At 39.8% G+C, this 18,009-nt stretch overlaps 1 protein-coding gene and 1 long non-coding RNA gene across 7 annotated transcripts in view; one reads left to right on the top strand and one right to left on the bottom strand.

Annotated features, from left to right (window-relative positions):
- Nucleotides 1-4,443: 4,443 nt before the first annotated feature.
- Nucleotides 4,444-17,985, bottom strand: LOC311601321. Of its 3 annotated transcripts, XR_014780488.1 has the most exons (5): nt 17,392-17,985; nt 9,132-9,336; nt 8,535-8,602; nt 6,091-7,556; nt 4,444-4,928 (listed from the first exon to the last, which is right to left on the bottom strand). It is a non-coding gene; the product is annotated as an uncharacterized lncRNA (long non-coding RNA). The 3 variants fall into 3 exon arrangements; XR_014780490.1 differs by lacking the exon at nt 6,091-7,556 and having other exon boundaries at nt 17,392-17,964; XR_014780489.1 differs by lacking the exon at nt 4,444-4,928 and having other exon boundaries at nt 5,953-7,556; nt 17,392-17,966.
- Nucleotides 8,869-18,009, top strand: part of LOC311601317 (uncharacterized protein) — a 318,508-nt gene continuing 309,367 nt past the window's right edge. For 2 of the 4 annotated variants that reach the window (XM_084788722.1, XM_084788721.1), the window contains exons 1-3: nt 9,676-9,917; nt 11,571-11,658; nt 11,918-12,038. In XM_084788722.1, coding sequence (XP_084644848.1) covers nt 9,799-9,917; nt 11,571-11,658; nt 11,918-12,038 — 328 coding nt within the window. In that variant the 5' untranslated portion in view covers nt 9,676-9,798. Of the gene's footprint in view, nt 8,884-9,675; nt 9,918-11,570; nt 11,659-11,917; nt 12,434-15,818; nt 16,452-18,009 lie in introns of those variants that run through there. The other 2 variants (XR_014780473.1, XM_084788720.1) reach the window with 2 other exon arrangements.

Below are 18,009 nucleotides of genomic sequence, written 5' to 3'. Positions count from 1 at the left end.
ACCAGAGAGTAATATGTGGTCCTGCCAAGAGGTGTAGCAAGGCCTTGTTCTTGAGGTTCCACTTGTCCTTCCCCTCCTTTGCCATAAACAGAGCTCCCATGCCTCTAGGCCCTGTAGATAATGCTGAGAACGCAAAGGTCAGTGTGGCAGCGGGTGGAAGGCCTGGCAAGGATCTTATTGGTGCTATGTGTCTTTCACATTTGTTTCCTTATATTTTACATGTCTTCAGTGTTGTCAACAATCTCGAGTACTGAAGCTTTATAATAATTCTTGATATCCAGTAAGTAAAGGCCCATTCTGTATTTTATTCTTACTCATAAATTACTGTGCAGGATTTGGGGCTTTTTATTTTCCACAGCTAGATTAATGGGGAAAAGACTTCACAAATTTATCACAAAATACTGGGATGGTGATATGGATGATGTGTGTTCCATCTAAGCCATGAAGAATCTTACATGGTGGCAGAGGCATCTAATCCTAGTCCTTGTGGACTGGAGGCAGGAGGATCAGTAGTTTAAGGACCTAAAGTGAGTTGAGGGGGCAGCTAGGTTACACTGTATCCCATGTTAAAGCAAATAAAACCAAAATGAAAAATGTCCAGAGTAATCTGAGCAACAGGAGGTGACACCCTACAGTATGGCAGCTCTTGTGCAGGCCTCTGGTATTGAGACTCTTTGCCTACTGAGCCTTCCAGTTATTGTCTGAGCCTAGGAAGTAGAGAATGTCCACTCCTGCTTTGTAGTTAGACTTGTAATCCAAGGCAGGCTCAGATATTGAATTGTCTCATCCTTTGGCAGCAGCTAGTGTTATAGATCTTGCATAGGCATAAGAATTGGGGGCATTTCTTAGCCAGTAATACAAGCTAGCTTTAGAGCTCTTAGCCAAAGACTGGGAACATTTCTAGCCTAAAGACTTGTCTGCTCTATGGACCTTTTCTGGTGTCCCGGGACAGTGGTCTTTTCTGTGTGGTACTATGCAGAGAGGCAACAGAATATAACTCGAGGAGGAGAGAGAAATGGTTCTGTGGTTGTGAACATTTTTTGTCCCAGCACAGGACCTGAGTTTGGTTCGCAGTACCCATTATAGTGGCTTACAACTATTTGTAACTCAAGTTCAATGAGATAATACATTCTTCTGATCTCTATAGGTGTCAGACATACACATGGTATACATACATTCAGGGGAAACATTTAATAAAATAAAAGTAATCAAAATATAACATATAGAGACATATGTTTAAAAGATCAAATCAGGAAAGCAGCAACTGCTGAATGTCTCCCTATAGACTCATTGAGCCCAACTGCTATGCCTTGTAGAACCAGCCACTGTCATTGGGGCTTACATTTTAGACCTATCACAGCCTCACCACTAACCACCAATCACATTCATTAAGGATTATGTTTGAACAAATGACAACACTGACTCTGAGAACAAATCATAGTCATTGAAGTTTGTGTTTTAGGCCAATCACAGCCTTGCTCTTAACAGTAACCACAGTCACTTAAACTTGTGTTTTGACCAATCACAGCCCTGCCTCTTAGGACCAATCATAGTCAGTGGCTTTTATGTTCTCAGCCAATCTCCTAATCAGTGTGCATTCTAGAGTTGCCTGGATACAGTAGACATAAGACCACTTTACTTCAAGTGGGTGATAAGGTAAGGTTGACTCGGAGCTCCGTTGTAATGGCAAAATACTGAGTTATTTTTTTGTCTAATCTTGTACCAATCATTGATATAGGGATGGGGAACTCACCAACTGTAAACTGTGGATTTCATAATTTCACATTTCAGTTATATAAGTTTTTAGTCTAGTCTAAAGTTATGTAGTTAAGTATATACCTTATGTAAGCTTAGTTGTCTAACTTGGTGCTTATAAAATGTCTGTCCTCTTCTTGAGCAATACTATTTATACCACAGTTAACAATCTCATGGAATACACTGAAGCAACTATTTTCTTGACTACATTATTCCTCTATGGCTTTCCCTATTTCTATGCCTTCTTTGTGGCTAAACATCCTAAAATATTTTCTAGGCCCTGTGTCCACTCCATCACATTGCATTTCTTCTTCAGTCATCATCAGCCAGGCCATAGCTGCTACACTCTTCATCCTACGGCACCAATGCTACACACCCTATTCTCATTGCCTCGTTAGTGAAGGCACTTGAGTGCACTCTGAGGGCATGCTGTGAGACTCTTGACCTAGAGTCAGAATCCCCCAGCACAAACGTTGTACACCCCGACTATTTCTTTCTCTTGTGAGTAGAGGAGCTAATTCTTATTGACATAAAACATTGAGGTGGGAGGCTGTGTTACTGATGTCTTTACTGACTCAGGTCAAGGAGGAGAGGTGGTATGGCTGTGAAGGGGAACAGAGGACAAGATGAGGTGTGGTGTTCACTGAGCAGACCTGGGAATGGCCTGAAGATCCCCCCAGTGTAAGGCCTTTGTCCAGAAATGAAGAGTAGAATTCCAGCTTTTAGTTAGGGACTGGTGGTATGGATCCATGCAGAGTTGTTAACCTTGTCTGGCATATTGTGGATCCTGAGTTTTCACAGAACCAAATGGAAAATTGCACGTTGTTGGGTGAATTTTCAATGCCATCATTTTTAATCCGAATTGTATTCCACAGATTAAGTCTTCTCTATGATACTAATTATAACTTTGCCTTGGTAAGGTAGCTCAGTGGTTAAATGCACATGCCATGTAAGCCTGATGACCTCAGTTAACTCCTCAGAACCCACATAAAAGTGAAAGTAGAGAACTAACTTCCCAAAGTTCTCTTCTGACTTCCACTATAAGCTATGGTATACACAAATCCCACCTCCATTCAAAAACTAATACTTTTTTCTAATTCGTAACTTTGAGAACTCTAATATCAACTGCTCATTATCTTAATATAACATCTCGCATTTCTTTTTTGAGAAGGAATGTCAGACATAAGGGCCAATTTTGAAAAAAATGAAGCTCCTGTCTTCACTACCCATAAAGAGTACCATCAGACGGCGGTTATGGTAAGGGTGCTTTTGTTGCGTACTCTGTGTGTAGATTGTGTATAATACAAGATGCACTACAGCACATCTCAAAGCATAGCTGGAAGACTAAAGGCCTTCAAGTAAAACAACAAGTATTACAACAGTACACATTCTTAAATGAAAACCTAAGCCACGTATGGACTTCTTTCTTCCTTTTATGCAGTTCATTATAAAAAAAAAAAAGGACTGGTAAGTATCATATAATGAAATTTGTGTTGTGTAGAGGCCTCAAAATTATCATTTGAAGTCTTTCAATAAGTTGTATAAAACCTAATGCATATTTGAACTATTATAGAAGGTGACTATAAACCACAGGGATGTTTATCGGCACAAGTGCAGGGGGAAATGCCTCCTCTGCCACCTTTTAGCTTCTGTCATGTGTGAGTAACTTCCCTGGAAAACCTTTTCTTAGAGAAGCTTTTCATGCCACAAACATTCTGTAAGTATGAGCACAGCTGTCTTTAAGCAGAAAAAATGTTTAAAAAATTAAGGCCTCTGGAACGAGGTGTAGCTTGGGCCATTATTTTGAGCCATGAAAAGAAGGTGGAGTTTTTTTCTTTCGTCTTTTGTTTTTAATTTCAACTGAGGCTGGGGTTATAGCTCAGTCGCAGCACTTACCTAGCAGTGTCAATACACTGACACCAATAAAAGCAGCATAATCTTTTGGATTAACACATAATGAATCCAGGAGCTGGTCAGTTGCTATTTCTGTGCTACAAATATCTCCATGTGTATGACCCTTTGGGTGAGGATACACTCAAACCAGTTTGAAACCACAGCAGGTAATAAGTGGATATGTGAAAGTAATGGTTCCATCCTATAGTGATCAAGGTATGATCCAAATTTTCTACTTTCATGAGTTATCTTTGGTAAACTACTTCCTAAGAACTTATTTATCCAATCAATTTCAATTTTCCTGGCATAAAATTGATGACAACGTTCTCGAGTCATATTTATTATGGCTGAAGGTTCTGTAATGATGTCTACCTTTTGTTCTTAAAATTGTTGATCATCAGTTAAGAGCACTGGCTGCTAGCTGGGCGTGGTGGCACACGCCTTTAAACCCAGCACTAGGGAAGCAGAGGCAGATGGATCACTGTGAGTTCGAGGCCGGCATGGTCTACAAAGTGAGTCCAGGACAGCCAAGGCTACATGGAGAGACCCTGTCTCCCCCCCCAAAAAAGGAGCACTGATGCTCTTGCAGAGGATCTGAGTTTAATTCCCAGCACTCATGCAACAGCTCACAATTCTCTGTAACTCCAGTCCCAGAGGGTTGGACAGACATGTATGCAGGGAAAAAAACCCACTCATACACATAAAATAAACTTGTTTTTTGAAGATTGTGGTTTTCATTATGCAATTCACTTTATCAGGGGCTTATCACCAGGATTTCTCTTTTCAAAGAGCTGATTTTCATTTTCTTTTTAAAAGTTTTTATTATTTTTATGGTTTGCTTTTCACTTCTTTCTTTCTCCTTACAATTTAATTATTTTACAGATGTCATAAAATGAAACATGCTTCTTTTCTGGAATGGCTTATTTCACTCACTAAAATATTTGGTGGCACAATTCCCTGTAAAGGCTAAATAAGATTTACCTACTTGTTATGCTACATTTTTCAGAGCCTTTTATCTGTCAGTTGCTTGGAGTATATGTTAAGCTTTCTCTGCGGTAAATAAAACTGCTAAGTTTGGTTACTCTATAAAGACAAAAAGCTTGATGTGGCATTGGTGGTATAGTGGTGAGCGTAGCTGCCTTCTAAGAAATGAGGTTTATTTAGTGCAAGTTCAAAATTCTGCTTCCGTCGTGGATGGCCGCTTGGTTGTATCGCTTGTGAGATGGCTTCATGGTGGAGCTGGATTTACAGTGGAGGTAGGAAGTGAGAGAACAACCATACTGTAAGACAGAAAGCCAAAGAGTGGTAAGCAGTATCCCTAGTGACCTAGCACTCTGCTTCTCCTCTTACAGACCCTACCACCTCTCACAGTGTGCAATGGGGGCCAAGCTTTCAAGGCATGAGTGCTTGCAGGACTGGCCATATCCAAACCATAGTAGATTGCCTCCACCTTTTTGCTATTGTGAATAATGCTGCCAAGAATGTGGACAAACACAGTTCTTTGAGGCGCTGCTTTTTTCCTCATGTATATCTAGAAGAAGAACCATTAGCGTCTATGGTATCCTCTAATATGTTGAGGACTGGTCATATAGTTTCTTCATTTTAACCTTTCAGTGACATTCCCTGAAAATCTTCCTAAAACTTGCAGTCAGAGTCCTATCAGGTCCTGGCTTTAGGCTTACTTTAGTTTTTTTTTTTTTGTTGTTGTTGTTGTTGTTGTAGTTGTTGATTTGGGTGGTTGTTTTGTTGTTGTTGTCATTGTTTATTTGTTTTTTTCTGTTACTGGGATTATAAACCAGGTCCTTTTGCACCTGGTAAGTACTCTACCAACATAAACACATACAAAACTCTCTGGCTGTGTTTTACCATGTATTTTAACTTATAAGTTGATGTCTTCTTTTCCTTTTATGCTAAAGATGGAACCCAGGTCCTCACAAACACTAGGGAAATGTCCTACCACTGAGCTATAGCCTCAGCCCCCAAATTGATATTTCTATGATAATTTTCTTTGGAGACCTTTTGCTTACATTTCACTTCTCAGATCACATCAAACTTCAAAAAACCCATGTTATCTATGTTCGTATGTTAAGTGCACTTTTCATGTCTAAAAATTCCCATGTTTAGTGTTAATTGGGTGCACACTGACATTTGTTTAAGTGACACATCATTTGATAAGTATCTCATGCCTAAGGTTAAGTAGATTCTGTTGTGTAGGAGGAAGAATTTAATTAGGTATGGTCCTACCTTAACGATATGTAAGAAATGGAAAACATTTTCAGTGTTCTATTATAATTATTTATGCACTTAGAAATAAAGCTATCATTTTATTATTGTTCCACTATTGAATTATATTATTATTATGTCTTTATTAGCCATTGGAAAACATTTCAACTATCATGAACATAGATGGAAAAGTCGTTTTTATATCACAGAATGTGTTACCTCTTCTTGGCCACCGTCTAGTAAGTTCTTCCAGATTCTGGAGAAGCGGGTCATTATGGTTTCCTGTTTACGGGTGATTTACTTTTAGCCTCATATAACCCATTGGTATCCAACTATGCCCATATTTCATCATCTTCTCCACTGGTTTTCGTGTCAAGTCAATAAAAACAAATTCTGGAAACAGTACATGGTGGTGGTTACAGCGTTGGTGGTCTCCGAGATGGATAGGAAAGGCTTCAACTGTTTGAGGTAGATAATACACAGGAAAACCATGGCCAGAATGGGCTGTAGCATGGAGCAGTTACTGGAGGGCAATGCAATTGGGTTGAAGCTCAGCACCTACCTATACCTATAGGTGGGCAAGGGCAGAGCTAGGTTCACAGGGCAGACTAATAGTATTAGTATAGGAAGCAAAGGCTGTTCTCTCTCACTCTCTCCAGGAAGATATTGTGGGAAAGACTTTATTAGATATTATTCTTGATGAACAAAAGGATGAAATATCTCAGAAGATCATTCTCCATCTTCCTTTGGCAAATGCAGGTATGTATACATGGCTTTGTTTTGTTTCAATTTAATTTTGGATTTTTGAGTGACCAGTAACACTCAGTTGAATAATTTCTTTCTCTCTTACCCCTTAGCAATTTTTGTCAAAAAATAACAGGTAATATAGCTGATGATCATATATTCATTTAAGTTTATAGCCTATAATTTCATTCACAACATTTCTTACATTAAAAAACTATCTCCTCTGGAGGAATAGGGAGTAGTAGTTCATGGGCCCTGACTCTCAGCTAAGGAGCTAGTGACATTTCGTGGATACTGGGGGAAGGTGAGTGGGTTTTCTTCAATGACGTGGTCCCTGGCTGGCTGAGCATGCTCTGTCCCAGTGGTTCTCAATCTTCCTAATGCTGTGACCCTTTAGTACAGTTCCTCATGCAGTGCTGACCTCCGACCATAATGTTATTTTCACCAGTACTTCATAACTAATTTTTCTACTGCTGTGAATTTTAATGTAAATATCTGTGTTTTTCAATGGTCTTAAGTGACTCCGTGAAAAGGTCATTTGTCCCCCAAAGGGTTATGAGTAGATGTGAAACTGGATCTGGGAGAGTTTGGGAGGCATGGGACATAAACTTGACCAAAATATATCACATGCGTATATGAAATTATCAAAGAATCAAGAAAATTATTTTATGGAATAATCATCCTCCACTCTGTCTTGTTCTTTATCCTAAGCCCTAATTACAGAAGTAATTCTCTGATTTTAGTAGTGCTATATAAATACCAGTATACTAGTCTACAGATACAACAATGATAGCTCAGTGAGTATCAGTGTTCATGGGAAGAAAGTTGTGGTCTTTAAGATGTTCTTTTAACTAAGGAAGACTTTCATTGTGTGAAATAATCCCGCAGACTACATAACTTTGCCTCTTGCTCTCCTTAGTTGGAAGTCTTGTTGAATTTTGCTGTTGGGTAAGAAAAGGAAATGCGTATCAGAATGCCCAGCAAAGAGATGCTGAGAGAGGCAAATATGAAAAAAACAAAATGTATGCCTATGTGAAATTCATCTTGTACCTGCAGAATTATTATGATGGTAAGCAATCCATCCCATGATATATACATGATGATCAGGTGTGATGGATTCCCTGATTGCTAGCATACATGTTCTTGTGTTATTGGCCTTTACAAAACATCTAACATCAATAGACTCACAATTTATGGCTATGCCTATTAGGCATTAAAAAAATAGTAGTGACTTTTATAAAGTGGTCCCATATAGAAATATGGTAGATGACATTGGTAAATGATGGCTGTCTCACCTTAGAAAACAAAATATTTTTAAAACTTAATAAAAAAAGAAAAGGTTAATGCACTGCCAAGCTTAAAGGCAACTCTATGAATACCTAAAGTTACAAATGGATTGTGTAGCTTGTAAATCATACCACAGATTGAATTACTGGTTGGGTTGGGGGTCTAGAATTCTAGCATCCTCTCAAGGACCAATATATAAAATACAAACTCTAAAGTTCTGCACACTAACCTGGGGAAAGAAGTCATCTCTCTAACATTTTCACTAGACAAATCTATGCTATTTCCACATTTATGGCATGTATGCTATGGGGCCTGATGTTTAATTTTTAAGGTTTAAGGATGTGCAAGCAGAGAAATTGACATATAAAAAGTTAACTGCTTCAGAGCCATAAAATATACAAGACAATCAGAGGTGAGGTATAGTTTGTGCTTCAGGTAACCAAATGCTAATTAAAATATTTTTCATGTTTCTTAGAAATTAAAGGTGAAATATCTTTAAAACATATGGAAAAAATGCATGCACACACACACACACACACACACACACACACACACACACACACACACAAACAAACACACAGTTTTTTTAGAGACTTCCACAACAATCAATTGAGCAACAGCAAAAGACTGACCTCAGCACAAGTTTACATTTGGTTTTCATATTTTGGTGATGACCATCTGGGGAATCTGCAGAGCTTGGCTGTCAATGAAAGAAGACAAGAAAAATACCATGGCTCAAAATCTTGAAAAATGCCATTGGGGTGGCAAACAGCATTGTGATGTATTATTTAGCTGCCACCTTATTTATCCAGTATACTTTTTAAATTAATTGACATTGTGTCATCTTTAGAGTCATTTATGGTTTGGAAGAAATATGTTCCTAACAGCAGAAACATTCGGTCATCAGCTCCAAGGCTGTTAGGGGAGCAACAGTACTATCTTGTGGGAACCATTTCCATCCTTCCTAAGCCACACGAATCAGTGAGTATGTTTTATGTCTCCCTCACTTTGAAGGGCACATCATTTTTGCTTTCAGCAGCTGGACATCAGTGCAGAGGGACTCAGTATTCAGTGAGGAAAGAGCAATTGTATATTTGTTTAGGAGGTGAATGGCAGGAATCTGGACTGATTACAGTGATTACAGTGGATGGAATCTCAAGGATTTGGCACCAATGGGGGCATAAGTAGAACACCATGGACAGGGCAGTGTTAGCAGCCTAGATGAAGACCTCTGGCCTGTGGTACATGATCCTCTTGTGGTGGTGTAGCAGATCCATCACTCCCACATTCAGTTTTAGAATAAACCGCCTCTCCATATTGAAAACAGTAATGAACGTTGTATAGAAGCGAAAACTGAAGGAAGTTGTCCGTCATCTGCCATGAGAATGTAGACTTCAAAGATGTAGGACTCAGTCCCAAGATCTGCTTCCTCTTCTGAGAAAGAGAAAATGAATCTTACTTGGCCGATCCATATTCCGCTAGCCTTCATCAAGGCACCAGGACGTCTACTTGTGATTTACTCCAGTTTTTCTCTCTAGGCCTCTAGGACACTGTTCCTATACTGGTGGGTATTTTATAAAAGATGAGAACAGAAGGACAGCAGTCAGAAGAGTCTTTACAGTCTTTACAGTATGATGGCATAAAATCGTGAGCGGTGAACTTGAGTGAAAATGAAATTCCTCTTCTGGATCTACTAGGCTTGGGATAAATCATTTTGTGTATACTTTGTTTTTATACCTATAAACCTGGTATCTTCCTCACACTGACCTGTGGATCAGTTGTAACTAGAATATGTAATGGATGCTATATATGTCAAGCATATTTTAGTATGCAGATACATTTGAGTGGAAATTAGGCTGGGGCTTGACTGTGGGTTTGACTCTCAAAGATGCCAACATGATGATGGCAACAACGGAAATGGATATGCTAATCTTTCTGCAGGAACACCCCACTGAAATTCAATCCAATGTTATAGTTATTGACTCGGATGATGACATTCCTGTGAAGTGCCGCAGGTAAGAGGTATCATGGCTGTAAGTAACGCAGAGCTGAAACAATGTTTTACTAAAGAAATTGCATACAATACATGATCAACTAAGGATTTCAAATGAATCTAAGATGACCAATTTGCTGGTTTCCAAATCTGTGTATTTTCATGTATGTGAGGAACTATGTAACTGGTGTCTGTTGCATTATTTTCTAGATTGGTCCAATTATGGAACAAGAAAAAAATATACACAGTACATCTGAGATTGTGAGCCTAACTCTTAGAACCCACGTAGTAGAAAGAGAGGATTGATTCCTGAATGTTTTCCTTTGTCCTCCACACAAGTGACATACATGAACACACACACACACACACACACACACTGAATAAAGAAATAAATATTTTTAAAAACAGGAGTATTGAAAGCACACGTGATAGCATTTGAGATATGGAGTAAGGATAATCAATAGTTCACAGTTATCCTCTGTCAACTCTGTCTTTACAAGTAGAGACACTGAGAAAGCAAATAAAATATGAACTAGTTGACAAAACCTTACCATGAGCATATGTAACCTGAGTAGGCCTTCTGAAACCATTTGCTTTACTTAAAATAGGTTGTCCTTGGTCTTTCTCATTGTGTAAAAAAAGTGTTCTCGTTATACCATTTGGATGTTAAGCTTAATCCATAAAGAGAAAAATAGATAATATATTAAAAATGGAAAATTAATGGAGTATGAAATAAACACAATACCCAGAGATTTATCAAAACAAACATCTGAGTGGCTAGTTCCCGTCCTTGAGCTAGAGTTCTTTCTGTTTATGAATGTCTTTACTGTGTTCAGAGCAGAGATTGGGTTCTAACAGTGGCTTCTCATTGGATCATATTTCTATATTGTTCTAAAGAGGTCAATTAGAACAAACACTCTTTGGAGCAGTATTACAGGAGGTAGGGCTTCTGTGGGTCTCATGTGGCCACGCCACTATTATGAGCTCCTGAGTGCAGTGTTCCCGTCATGGTCCACATGACACTGTTATCTCCCTGATCTCTGATTCCTACAGCCTTCCTGCCCTACCTTCTGCAATACTCCCTAAGCCTTGTGTGGAAGGGGCTCTTACAGATGTACCATGTATATCTAAACATGCCAATAACACTTAATTCTCTATAGCTTGACTAGTTGTGAGTTTCAATTTTAACCACTGAATACTGCGTAAATGAACTTTTCTGATGAGATCTGAGAACTGCACTAATCCATGGGCATAAAGACGAATTGCATAAAGACATTAATTTAGAGAGCACATTGACGCTATGCCCATTTAGCAAGGTAATGGCAAGTAGATTCACTCTTGGGGCTGGTGAACTCCCCAGCATTGTGTTCTTGATCAGATTTATAATACCAGACATATGTTTCCTCCCGTGGTATGGCCATCAATCCATTCAGAAATTGCTCGGTTGCCACGTAACATTGATGCAACTGTTGTAAACGTGGGCATATTGTGCCATGCCAGTCATTATTGTTGATGACAGTGTTCACAGCTGGCAAAACTGTCACTGACTTTTTTTCTCCCTCCATCAGCTTATATAACCCTGTCTAGTGCAATGAAAGCTATCCAACAAAGAGCAAGTTTCCTGGCCAGTACACAATACACATTTTGATAATTCTTTCTTTATGGCTTTATTGAGGCTTGAAAAACGACGCCAGAAGAATGAATTGCAAAGAATTTGCCAGGCTGAAGCTGCGAATATGGAACATCCTAATTCAGACTCAGAAGTATGTACACTGACCACCGTTGTGTAGAACTATGAAACTTTATCCCTCTAATGTTGTTATGTACTTCATGTCTGTTGCAACACACACACACACACACACACACACACACACACACACACACACACACACAGTGTTGGCTTCTCAATTGCTTGAAGTATGTTATTATGTTTAAAGTGTTTGGGTTCTGCCTGTGTTTCCTATTATTTGTGTCTTATTCTATCCCGCTAGTCAAATGTATTCTCTTCTTTTGGAATCTCAGGTTGAGATTGTAGATATTCGACCAGCCACTCGGCAAAGGCCACTTGGAACAATTCAGACCAGGAAATCAGCTCGGTTGAGCACAAGCAGAAACATAAGTGCAACTACAAGGAAGTGCACAGGTACGAGGACAAGCCTTTCTTCCACGGGTTTTACACCCCTGATATCGAGTAGGTACAATGAGCTACTTGGAAGTGGATGAAATAAATCAGATGACCTTCAAGGTTGTTAGGAGGTTTAAAATAGTGTTCTGTTTATAACACTGTGAAATCACAGGTGTCATGTCCAATTTTGCTCATTTTCTGTAAATCTTTGAGATGATGATTCAGAGAAATATAAGTAAATATCTTCTCATAGATTCAAGCAATCACTGATCTTACACATTTTAGAAACCCCAGTTAGAAATGTGCAGACTCTCCTTTTTTCTGTTGAATTTGTATTATTCACTTGCTTTTGATTTTAATACTGCAAACATTGTGATAGATCTGTCTTTGAATAAATAACACTTTATTGTTTATGTCCTTGCAGTGTCTTAGTGTAACAACATGTTTTTGTTGTTAGTTTTGTTGATGTTTTGCCGCAAATTTTTTATGTATTGTTCACCCTGTCCTAGAAGTCAGAACGGGCCCTTTAGCTCCACTCCTGAGTGCAGAGATGACAGAATTATAGGCATGTGTGTTGCCAGGACAATGTAATGGAAGTAGCAGTGAAGGTGGTTAATCCCTCCAAAATACTGCTGCTTTTTTCATGTGTTTCTATAACAAAGTCCTAATTATACCATTGTATAAAACCTGCAACACTTGAGACATGGATCTCATTGCAGATAAGCTATATTGTGACATTTTCACTTATTATGGTTCATCTTTCTTTTCTCCTCAGTTTCAAATGTAGGTTTAATTGTCAAATAGTTTTAGTAGCACCACTTCCATTATTTCTGTAAGTTTCAGATCTCCTTTCCAAATAGTTCTTTGAAAACAGCACAAAGGTAGGTGTGTGTGTGTGTGTGTGTGTGTGTGTGTGTGTGTGTGTATGTGTGTGCGTGTGTGTGTGTGTGTGTGTGTGTGACCATTTCTAACATTTACATGAAGAGTGATTGCACTTAACGTACTTATCTGAAGTTACCTTGTAGAGTTGTTCTGTGGAATTATATTCATTATTGTTATACCAGCTATGGAGCAATCCTTATAAGATCCCACAGCTAGCTTTTCCAGTCAGAGGAGCAAAGCCAGATAACCAGCAAGAGACATTGAAATTTAGCAGCATCTGGAGTGCTTGCTATGGCTTACTGATATTTATTTTATTTTTTCATTTGGAACCAGAAAATTGCAAATATACTATTAAGATGCAAAAGTGATTTGGAAGTGATTGATAGCAGAAAAGTTTAGTCAAAGCTCTGAGCACTGAAACTGTCAGGGAACTAGAATTTTCCAAAAGGACTAAAATGGAATATGTAAAACTAACTGAATGATTGAAGAAGTGCAATTTGCTTGTATCCATAGCATTGTTGTGAAGTGTGCATCCTGAAGCTGCGTGGAGCAATTGGGAGGTATCTGGTGGGGCACTCTGCCTGATCCTGATGCTTATATTTTGTAAATGTTTTTCATTTTGAACTAATTTTGGACTTAGAGAAAATTTTCAATGCAGTAGTCAGGAGGGAGAGGCAGAAGGGTCAGGGGTTCATGGCCATTATCTATGCCATGAGTTCAAGGCCATCCTGGGATTCATGGAAGTTGTCACAAAAATAAAGTAATTGGAATAGAAAGAGCAATACACGGGAAGATGGACAAAAGCAAAAAAGAATACCTATCCATTCCATTGTGATGCCCTTAATGTCACACATTACATAATCAAAACAACATTGGTTTCATTCTTATTACCAATGTGAGGACATTTTCATCTGTCTCCTTTTCTTAGAAATGTACAGTTAGCAAATTTCATGTCACAGGAAACAATGGATCACTTTCATTTATTCCACATTATGACTATATTGCCAATTTTAATCCCTCCATCAGCAGAAGAACATCTGGATTGCTTTCAAGTTTTTGATAATTATGAATAATTTTACTACAGACATTTTTTCAGAGGTTTTGCATGGAACTTTCAGTTTCCTTGTGTAAATTCCTGTCTGTGAGACTTAGAGTCATTTGTGACTTATTTCAACTTGTGGCTCTACAGTCTAAGAGGGAATCTGTATGATAGAGTTGAAATGCCCTATAGCTTTTTTCTTTTGATCTGGGACTCTTCTTCATAAGGAGAATGCCCCAGCAATATGTTCTCTATTTGGTATGCAGAGTTGAAAGCATTATCAATGTGAAGGAAGTCACACATGTGATGGTAGAACTCACTGCTGAGTAAAACCATTGGGTTTTATTGCAGTAGTAACAGCTACAAAGATCCTTGTATGACTGAGCTGCATAAATGATTCCTAAATACAATCTGACTTTCAGTCTTCCCCAGCCACACCTCACTTTAGTGCCAAGCTCAACACTGAATCCAGATTCCTTACTGAGATTATCCATTTTGCAATACTGCAATACAGTCTAGAACCTACCTTGGATAGGTCTCATCATGTTGAAAAAGTTCCTTAAAATTCCCTTTGCTGAGTGAGTGTGCTTGGCATTTATCTATGGAGTTGCCTTATGTTAGACAGGGCAGACAGACCTTGGGGACCATCTTTAAGGGCTACACTTACAGAATAAAACTGGTCCTGATAAAAATAACCCAGCAGATTTAGCTCTTCATGTAAAGTCCCAGCTAGCCTTATAAGGAGCAGAAACATTCAATCTGGCAAAGAAGCAAGACATCAAAAGTATTTTCATTTTAAATGTTTAGAAATTCTAGATAGCTAAATGTGTACCATTTTCATATACATGCCTTGACCAAATGAACCATCAGTGTCACCAGAAATTGGGTCCCTATGATCTCATACCGAGATTAAAATTGGCAAATGGTCTGACGGGCTCACTAGCAAAGTAGACTCCAAAAGGTAGCCCTTTTTGTGCCCATTACCAATACAATGATGTTCTTGAGTGGAACTCTAAGAATCAGAGTTGACAGCAAATTGATCTAATCGTCCAGGCAGTGAACGTCGGGTTTCAGATAGCTCATTGGGAAAGAGAGTAGGAAGGCAAGAGTTTCATCCTGTGGACATATGACTCTGACTGGGCTCTTTCCTTTCTGCTCACTCCTGTCCTGGTCTTCAGCTGTCTGCTTGAAACCCAACTCCTCCTGAATCTATTTTCCTCATTCACCCCATTTGGTTCCACTTACTTGGTCCTGAATCACTTCAAAATAGAGTCAAAAAAGAGTTCTACAACTGATACCTGTAACACTGCCTTTGTGCTTGTCCTCCTCCACTTCCTGGTGGGAGCTGACACCTTTACTTCCACTGTGTAAGTGCGGAAATGACTTCAATCCAAGGCTAAAGTTGAGACTTTGGCTAGGTCTGACTTCACAAAAGCTGGGGAATGGAGGGCCAGACACATATGCTGCAGACTAAAAGGAAGTTTTGGGTTCTCAGGACGGCCATTAAGCCAAGGGGCATCTGGAAGGAAGAATAGTACAGGAATCCTAACTTTCCAAGCTCTCTTTCTGTCTCTGTCTCTGTCTCTGTCTCTGTCTCTGTCTCTGTCTCTGTCTCTGTCTCTCTGTCTCTGTCTCTCTCTGTCTCTGTCTCTCTGTCTCTGTCTCTGTCTCTCTCTCTCTCTCTCTCTCTCTCTCTCTCTCTCTCTCTCTCTCTCTCTCTCCATCCCCCCCTGCCTCTCTCTCTCCTCTGCTAGTACCTTGTAAACCAATAATGCAAAGATACTTGTCAGTGGCTCACTGGCTTGAAATAACGGAATACTCCTATCACCACAGAATATTTCAGTTTACCACTCTCCCTGCTTTTTTTTCCTTTGCAGCATGCCTCTTCTGCTTACCTGAGAGAGACCAGGCAGCCTGGTCAAGATAATTCTGCATATTTTCTGACTGAAGAGAACACCATCAATCCTCACCCCTAAGGGGAAGATGAGGCAGAAGACCTAAGTCCATGGTCTATATGGGAAAGGGACATACAAGAGTCCCTTGATGTGAGAGGGTGGGTGGGTTATTTTCTTTACTCATAAGTTTAGTTTTTAGTTGTTTCTTAAGCATAATGAGTTTAATGGAAAGGAAGCTGCAAAAGCAAACTATTACATCCAGATTAGTGTGTGATAACTACTATTCATTTCCATCTGCTTGCCCCACACTTTTTCAAGTATACGTATATACATCTGTGCTTTTGCTGGGGCAAGCTGCCTTCAATGGGCAGAATTCTAGGGTACTAATGTTTTTGCCAAAATAAGAAATGCCACAGAGGTTTGAAATGCAGAAAAATATTGTTCCATCATGCCCTTTTTTTTTTAAATCTCGGGCCTTAATCTTGATTTATTCATATATGTCTTCTGTGGTCCTATGCCACTTTGTAACCTATATTCCAGACAACCAATTTGAGAAGTAATATCTGTTCAAAAAAGGGTATGTCTTTGCTTAATAAACACTATATTGTACTGCAAGTCTTGTGTCTGTGAGGCTGACTTTGAAATCCTAGGAATATTTCTGACTTGGTAGACCCACACTTATGTCCTGATGAAGAGCCTATGTTCTAGAGAGAAACATTTCATGCAGTACCTGTTCCTGGCACATTGGCCTGTTTTCTACACGTACAGACTCCAATGGCTGGAACCCTCCTCTGTGGCTATGAATATAGGCACCCTTTTTGCACCTGCAACCTTTTTGGTTGGTTGATTTGTCTTTGTGTGTGTGTTATCCCCATCTTACTTTTAAAGACAGTGTCTACCACTGCACCTGGAGCTCACAAGCAGGCTAGATTGGCTGGCCAGTACAGTTCAGGGATCATCTCCCCAGAATTGTGGCCACAAAGGTGATTTTGCTTGTTGGTCATGTACCAAGAAGAACATTTCCACACTATATTAAGAGTGGTAGGAGTGGGGGGGGGGGTCAGGGGCATGGATAGCTCTACCAGAAATCACCCCATTTGGAGATGAGGTCTTAAAGAGGTATGGCCCTGAGGGCAACAGAAGGATGGTGGTGGCATGTGGGCTTTTGATAGCTACTCAAGCACCCTGGTCCCAGTGTGACTTTGGAGTTCACTCTAATTTGCTGGACAGCATCCATAGTTCTCAGAATCACAGCCTAAGCTCTGCATTTGCAAAGTTGTTTTAGCAATCTGCTCTTCAGCTGAAGAATATGCCATTGGGGAGCAGAACACTTTCCTCACAAAGCACAGGACTGCTGAGGACAGCGGTAAGCTTGAGCACTTCTTAGGAAGGCATGGGAATTCCAGGAGGCCTGAGGCCACCTGTGGGCATGACTGCTTCTGCCCACTGCTTAGAATGTGGCTGTTCTTGGAGATAACCTCCTTGAGCAGCCCTGCAATGGCTGAGCACAGTTACACTCACTTTGTCAGGTAGTTCATCAAATGCTGACACTCACCAGAGTTTCCTGCTTTAGTTGTTGCCCCTCCTGCATATGCTCAACTCCTACCAGCTGAGGGTAAGTAGAGGCACAGAGAAGTTCTCCAGAGATTGTGAGCAGAGGAGTCAACAGCTGCATCCCAGGAGCTCGGTCCTTCTCTCGAACACCACAGAACAGCTGCAACACCTTCTAGATTGAAGAGCCTGGAAAGGAAGCCCCGGGACCTAGCCTGCCTTCTCCATCCTCAACACAGTAGTCATTAGCTCTAAGATTCAAAGTAGGTGGCTCTGTACCCTCTCCTGTGTTTCTCCACTCCAACAACAATGTCAATAAAGTGGCCCCAAGCTGAAAGCACCTCACTATAACCCAGTGAGGAGACATGGGGTGGTAGAGTCAGTTTGACCTTGTTTATCTTTTCAACATGAGGCCAAGTTCAATTCACCCTCCAGGGAGAGCTCAGGAGTTACATATTAGTGTGGCTCACGCAGGGGAAATGATGAAATTCACAAGAGCTTCCAGACATGGTTTAATTTAACTTCTACACTTGCTCATTTCCACATAGAAAGGACAAGACTTGGCTTATATATAATGGAATATTATATATACACAGATTTACAGCTGCATATTCACGAGTTT

This window comes from Acomys minous (assembly GCF_964271855.1).
Source record: "Acomys minous genome assembly, chromosome: 7".
Classification (NCBI taxonomy): Eukaryota; Metazoa; Chordata; class Mammalia; order Rodentia; family Muridae; genus Acomys; species Acomys minous.
Note: the sequence above shows the minus strand (reverse complement) of the source record. Positions and strands in the feature narration are given on the sequence as shown.